Source organism: Rhododendron vialii, chromosome 1a (genome assembly GCF_030253575.1).
Source record: "Rhododendron vialii isolate Sample 1 chromosome 1a, ASM3025357v1".
NCBI classification, from domain to species: domain Eukaryota; kingdom Viridiplantae; phylum Streptophyta; class Magnoliopsida; order Ericales; family Ericaceae; genus Rhododendron; species Rhododendron vialii.
This window is the reverse complement of record NC_080557.1, coordinates 44,857,657-44,865,193: the sequence shown is the minus strand read 5'-3', so window position 1 is coordinate 44,865,193 and position 7,537 is coordinate 44,857,657. Positions and strand designations below refer to the sequence as shown.

At 37.5% G+C, this 7,537-nt stretch overlaps 1 protein-coding gene across 1 annotated transcript; it reads right to left on the bottom strand.

Annotated features, from left to right (window-relative positions):
* Positions 1-2,362: 2,362 nt before the first annotated feature.
* LOC131319816 (peptidyl-prolyl cis-trans isomerase FKBP15-1-like) lies at positions 2,363-7,304 on the bottom strand. The gene is made up of 6 exons (XM_058350227.1): positions 7,111-7,304; positions 6,931-6,980; positions 5,665-5,727; positions 5,106-5,196; positions 4,075-4,179; positions 2,363-2,801 (listed from the first exon to the last, which is right to left on the bottom strand). Exons 1-6 carry the CDS (start codon positions 7,187-7,189, stop codon positions 2,716-2,718), a joined length of 474 nt encoding a protein of 157 aa, XP_058206210.1. The 5' UTR covers positions 7,190-7,304; the 3' UTR covers positions 2,363-2,715.
* Positions 7,305-7,537: the final 233 nt, after the last annotated feature.

The following is a 7,537-nucleotide window of genomic DNA, read 5'->3' as shown; positions in this document are numbered from 1 at the left end:
ATAAATAAAGGGAAAATGTGATTGATGAGAGAGGTTGGTTGGTGATTGCTTTGTTAAGTTCAGCTTTGTTATGCTCCCGCGAAGAGAAAAAGGGGGCCCCAGAAAAGCTGTATATTTAGGTGCCAAAAGTGGAAAAGTACAAAAAATTGCAAAATAGCCGTTTGAGAATTCAGAGGTAGATAATTGATAGATATCCTCCTAAATTGCTACAGAATCCCAAGTACCAATCTGTTTAGTTAATGATTCAACCACTTGGTAGTTGCATTGAATGCAACATCATCAAGGTGGGTGGAAAAAGCGAAAATCGATTAGATCCTGTCCATCAAAATCCTGAAAGTATTCAAGCAAAAATATGAACCATTCTAGGTAAAAAAAAAAATACGTGATTGAATAGTTAACGTCTTGTTGGGGTTTTCGGAGTAAGGTCTGCGGTGGTCGACGGCGGTGTCGGTGGTGCTTCTTGGGGGTTTCCGGCAGTGGTAGCAGTGACGCTATTGTTGGGGTTTTCCGGTAGCGGCTCTGGCCTGTTTTGCTCGCCGGCGTTGTTTCCTATTCTGGGCCGTCAACGGCAGTTTCAGGTGCGAAGCAGGGTTTGGTCTCCAGTACGGGATTAGATTTTTTCTTTCGCTTGTGATCTGTTTGTTGTTTGATTACATCCGTTATTATTGTTTACTGGTTTGTACTGGGATTTTGTTTGATTTCCCTCTGCCTAGTCCCGGATAGAATTCTCATATCGGCACCTAGTGCTGATTTGCTTTTGCAGGGTATTCTGTAGTCCCGAGTAGGTAATTTGGTGTACTCCTGTATTTTGCGATGTAATATTTGCCTTCGGGCTTGATATGAATTGACTGTTTAAAAAAAAAAAAAAAACCATCTTCTTTGGTACTTATGGGAAAAGAGAGAGAGAGAGAGAGAGAGAGAGAGAGAGAGAGAGAGAGAGAGAGAGAGAGATATTTGCTGTTCATAAGTCTTTTTTTGACAATTTTCTTCTCTCATTCCTCTCAAACCATACGACGGGAGAGGAAATTTTTTTATTTCTCTGTTCCTTTCTTCTCCATACGTACCCAACAAACCCTAAGAGTTTCAAACTATAATAAAATAAAATAAAAAAGTCTTTAGTCGTGATCAAGTTTGTCATTGATTTATGTGCTTTTAACTCGGGATGAATTTGGCCTAAATTATTTTTTTCTTGAAGATAGTCAGGTATTATTAATTTTTAATTAACTTTTTTCTTTAGATTTTCGTCACAATTCTAGCGTAATCGAAGTATAAAAATATGAATTAAAGCTAAAAAAAAAGTTCAGATAAGACGACATTAAGATAATTGTTTATAACTTTCTTTGTCTTTACTAAATTTTTCTTGCTTTTTAGATTTCCTCATTGAATAGGGGGAAAAGGATTATGTTCTTTTGGCCTCGTTGACTCCTAAAAAAGCTAAACAAAATAACAAAAAATACAAACTTCCGTACATTTTTTACACTTTTCAATATACATTCACACACTTTTATAGGAGTATACATTTTGACATTCTCTTTCAATTTTAATAACAGCCCAATTGGCTATTTTAGCATTTTCCAACTCCTTGTTTTTCTTTCCATATACAGGTCGTAGAAGCACACTGGTGCAGACAGGTTATAGACTTATAGTGCACCTTGGGCCAGCTCTGGAAAATCTCATCGGCCTTGTTTGGTGTGGGTTTTGAGAGATAATGAGTTGAGAGAAATAAATAGAAAAATTTTATTGGAAACCATACCCAAGAATTTTGAGACCCTAAAACGAAACAATCGTATATGTATAGAAAATATTAACTCAGTCTAATATAAATAGCTACACGATCGGACAAAATTTTGTTTTTAAAAATGAATAGTCAGTGTGCTACTTAGAATAAATAGCAAAACAAATTATTCTATCACGTTGCTATCAATCTTCGATAAATTTAATTTTTAACGCAAATAAGATTCTCAACAAATTCTACAAAATAAACGACTCATGTTATGATACTTGTCTTTCTATTACACAAACAATGGCCGGACACAGCCCTCTCGGAAGACCCCACGGTACTGTGGATGATCCCACAGACACACCCCTTTCTAGTATACAATGCATGTAATAGTGCTATTACAGAGACAACATACATACACGGTCTTGTATTATTATTCAGTGGTCTAAGGCACCGCCACGTAGTGCCCAACACCCTTTTTCATAACACATTTATGTGAAGCCAAGTATTAGGAGGAAGTTGGGGCACTATGTGGCGGTGCCCAAGACAACTAAATAATATCCCTTTGTAATAGTCTGATTGCCCTGCGAAGTTGCCTTGGCTCTTTCACCAGGCAAATGACAAATTCAATAGCTCGAGTGCTCAACAAATGGCTCACTTGTAGCACCAACAAATTAACTTTCAGTGAAAATATCAAATCAATCAGTTATTCTAGCCTTTCAGTTTCAACCATAACAAGGTAAAAGCTAAAGACCCAAGGAAGGAAGGAACTCAAAGCTCTAAATTAAAATTGATTACGCCCTATTCGAAAAGGCACAAGAACGTAAGAAAAATCCCCAGTCTAAAGTATAATGATTAGAAATTTAGATTTCCAACATCTCAGGGATGACCATAAAACTGGAAATCTAGTTGGCATTGTCCAAGGTCATACCAATCTACTGAATCACACAAAATTCAGCTACCGGGAAACAAACCTCAACTAGAGATGTCTCTGATTATAGCTCACTATCGTCTGTTTTCCCACCGGCTGTTTTCCCGTTCACTGCCACAAGCTCAGTGTCAAAGATGAGAGTTGCACCACCTGTGAATGGTCAAAGAAATGTTTTAATTCTTCCAAAACAAAATATTGTCAAATACGTGAAAGTCAAAAGAGAAAACAATACAACACTAGATTATGATGGACAAATTTGGTTTGAATCAGTATGCCCACATGAATTTCGAAGGCTGCAAGATTTCTACTGGATAAATAGAAACATATAAGCCACTAGTTACTATTCAGCATCATAAAGCAAGTAAAGTCTAACTATGTTGGCTACAGAGAAATCAAGAAGCCTATATTCATAGAAGAGACAGACGCTAATGGGCCGAAGTTAAGATTTCCATGAGAAAAGATTACCCTACTTTCACTTCAACAGAAGTGTCAGAAGACTATCTCCAACCCATGACTTTAAATTGACATGCCAAATTGTTTTGAAGGCTTATGTGGCATTTTGGCATCTCCAAATTTGACATCGACAAACTTCTATCTCCAACCTTGATGTCAAAATTTCCAAGTATCAAAAAGCCAAAATTAGATTTGGCATGAGTTAAATTTGAAGCAAATGGGTGTGGAGTCAAATCCACGTTGGATTTGACACACCATTTGACATTAGGGTTGGATCAAAAAGGATGCCAAAAGTTACCATTTGTACTTCACATAGGATTTGAAGCCACGAGTTGGAGATGCTGAAATAAGCCTCAAAAGGCACAATAGGAACATTCTTCTGAATCTTCCACAAAATCAATCTACGAGTATCAGGATGTGGTTTTCCTGAACTTCGTCATTAAAGCAAGTTACCCAGCAAAATTTCTTACTAACAAAATCAAAGCATTTTTTGTGGGCCCATAGTCTAGGCCAACAAAGGAATTAGGAACACACTAAAGGAAATACTCCCTCCGTACCAAATTGGATGTCAATTTTTGATAACCGTGCCAATTTCAATTCCTTATATCTTTCAATATGGATCTCAAAAAATATACAATATGGATCTTATTTGATAGTTCTCGATTAGTTCTATTATACAAAATTTTCAAACTCAAGAAAAACATTATAGATTGAAAGATATAAGCGATGAAAAATGACACAAGTTTCAAAAATTGTCATCCTTTTTGGGACGGAGGGAGTAAAATTTTGGAGTGGACCTTATGCGTTCAAGGACAACCCTGAAAAGAAATCTTAGGTGTCATGGGTTATGGGGCAATCTTAGGCTGTATTACATTTTCTGCATCTATGACATACTCCTACTCTGACATTAAACCTACTCTGACGAGAGGTATGCACTGCAAGGAAAATAGAACATGTGATCAAGAATTACCTGGGATTTTGGGCGGTGATCCCTGCTCTCCATAACCATATTTTGCAGGTATTTTCAACTTTCGTTTCTCCCCTACGCACATCCCCAACAGTCCTTGATCCCATCCTGCGAGTAAGGCTTATATTCTTTAGAGCAATTTAGTTTTCACCCTAGTCATTTCCTTACACAAGGTTGAATCCACGAAATGCTATGCACATGTATAATACCCAATACGCCTATAAAGTGCTCCGCTATGATGCTACGAGAGCATAAGCTCATCACATTATTATAACAAAACACATCATACTAATAGAATACTTTGCACAACGCAAAAAGAAATGTCCAGTAACCTTTTTCTTGTTTTATTTTAAACTTCTAATTCAAAGGCCGCTCATATATCTTAACATTTCTTCAGTTGTTGGGATCTGATATTGCAACTAGGTCACGTAGAATTCATGATCGTATGCCACAAAAACTTTCTACTTTCATGTTGTTGCAATAAATGCTACAAGAAAAAAGAATATATAACCTGGATTTCCCAGGGCAATTCAAAAACTGGAAATGAGTCATGTACTATTGTGTCATGCAACACCTATTGCTGCAAGAATCAACAAATGCCCACTGTGTTCATTTGTAGCCTCTAGAAAGAGTTTTAGTTGTTGACGAGTTCATTTGTGCAGCAGTCCAAGGAAGAACAACTTGAATTGCATTTGACGTCTTATTTGCTTAAAGATCTTTCCATGCATCCAATCCGTTTTCCATGTAATTCATCTCTCCACAAATGCTGCTATGCTACCATTTCTGGCTGTTATACACTTGTTATCTGATCAAGGGTTCATTTTTAATCATATGAAGAAGGTGTTCTGTGTCATTTAAAATGAGGGAGGGAAAAAAAACTCCCTTAGTGGGCTATCTCATATTGGTCTTAGAATAAGGGTAAATGGTAGCCTACTCACTTCATTTTGAATTTCTACCAGGTGTCAAGGAAATAGCTGGACTTCTCAACACACAAAAAAGTAGTTTGCTGTTACAACTGCCAGTCTGCCACATACCTTTAATGACCTGACCGCTACCAAGTTCAAATTCAATTGGGTCACCCCTTTCAAAGCTGGAATCAAAAACAGTCCCATCTGTGAGTTTTCCCTGCAAAGCTAAGTGAATACCAACATCAGCAATAGGCTCACACGTAGAGGTACAAGATGACGCTATATTAGCAAGACTGAACATCCTCCCAACTAGTTTAGTCTTCCTAGTGCACATTTATGGTGTTCGGCAGACAACTGAAACAGGTCACAAGAGGATGTCAATTTCTAATGCTAGGAAAAGAAACTGCATACTTATATCCCTTTCAACTGCTGAGTGTCTCGAATTCATGGCCCTAGTCTACCTATCAAAATGCTGATCAGCTGCAGATAGTAAGGGCTTTGACGACTTAATTGACCATGGCTTTGACGACTTAACTGACCATGACATTGTTAGTATCTAAAGATATTAAACATGACTGCAGCACACAGCTGTCTCAAAAAAATATTTCACTCCCAAAAAAACTCACAAGAAGGAGAAGAAAAAAGCAGGAGAGGCAGAGAAAGAAAAAGCTGTGGTTTTTCTCACCCGATAGTGTACTTTGATTCTATCACCTTTATGTGCCTGAATGTCACAAGATTCTGGCTTATACTGCAATAACAGGACGAAGATCCAAAAGCCAAGTAAGCAGAAGCATTCAGGAAAACTAGCAAGAAGGCAACTTTGTATTTATATCGCTCATCATCATTGCCTATCCATTGCATATATGCTTCTTGTTGCTGGTCAATAAAAAAGATGATATAATTTGTACCTTGACGTGATAACATGTTGCTGCTTAACTTAGGCTAATGAACTCCTACTACGGGATCACTCTTATCTATTCAAACTCTTAGTACCAGTACCAGAAACACATTATACGAGTCAGTTCCCTTATCTTTTCTGTTAATTAGTTATTAACGACTTCCAGGGAACTTGAAGCATCTACCAAAAAAAACCTACAATCTCATCCCCACATTGTATCTAAGGAACATGTGTTTAGAGAAATTGTCAGTTGTTAATTTGCTAAGAACTGCACAATCCGGATGTCATCTATCCAACAGAAAAGAAACAATCAAACTTAGCTTCATTGAATTCACAATAATTCCACAGCAATGCACTGACGAGGAAAAATAGGAATTCCCTGTAATGGTCATTCTTGTTGATGTCTTCAGCTAACACAGTTACAACTTCACAAGATTGGAAGTTCTCACTAAAATTGTGCAGATGTTCTTGCAGCTTGACAGGTAATTGACATACCAATGGCTTAAAACCCACTTTGATAATTATAGACCTCTGTATGTAAATGCTTCACTGCTACTAACAGTATATCACATGACAAACAATCCAGCTCAAAACTTATAATTAGTCAACAAAACATGTAGAATCCCCAAGCCAATGAAGTATTCCAACAGTAGCCTTAACTTCAATTGCAAACAAGGACAAATGAAACATGCAACCACCAAGAATGACCGGGGGACAATAATATAACAGGGATGATCTTGTTTGTCAAAAAGAATGACCGGGGGACAATAAATGCAACTTCACATCAACTTCTAAAACACTACACTATCAGTCTATCACTAATCAGCTCAAAGCCAATCCACACTTCCAACCAAAAATTTACCACAGCTAGTCAATCCAAGTTTCTACTCTTGATATTTGATAAAGCAACTGGAGATAACAAAACACATTTTAACTTGATTGGGAATTTTGACAGAATAAACTGATACAATCCATAGGTAAACCTACGAGATCAAATGCAATGAGAAGCCGGTACGAATACGCAACAAGAAAATAAGAAAGCGAGGAATATACCTTTACACCGATCTGTAACTCAGTAACATCCTTCGACTTCTTTGCCAAAACTGAAAAACAACGTTGTATTATTTGCTCGAATGGTACAATCAGTAACCAAAATTAAGATCTCTCAGAGTATAAACAACAGCGCCTGAACAGATCCCCAAATTCCAAACGACGATGATGAGATCAATTCACCTGATGAAGAAATAATCAGCAGAATAAGAATCAATGTCGAAGTAGCCTTCGACGCACAGCTGAAGGTTGTCCTCGCCATTCTCGTTCTCTCTCTCCCAAATCACTGTAATAATTCCACCCTTTTGTGTGGTTTCGGGCCAAATTGTAAGTAGAACGAAGGAGAAGACTGGCTGAGAACGAAGGCCAATGATATGATGCCACGTCATTGAAATGATACATCGATGACGAGATGAGCGCTGATTGGTCGTATAGCTGGGGAACTTGACGAGGTGTTTGGATGGCCCCTTTTTACATTTTCAAATTCTCATTTTTGGGTTTTGGACATTTTCAAATTCTCATTTTTGAGTTTTGGGTGTTTGGCAGGAAAAAGGAAAATGGGTTTCGGGTGAAATGGATTTTCCGATTTCTTATTTCTAAAATAAAAGGC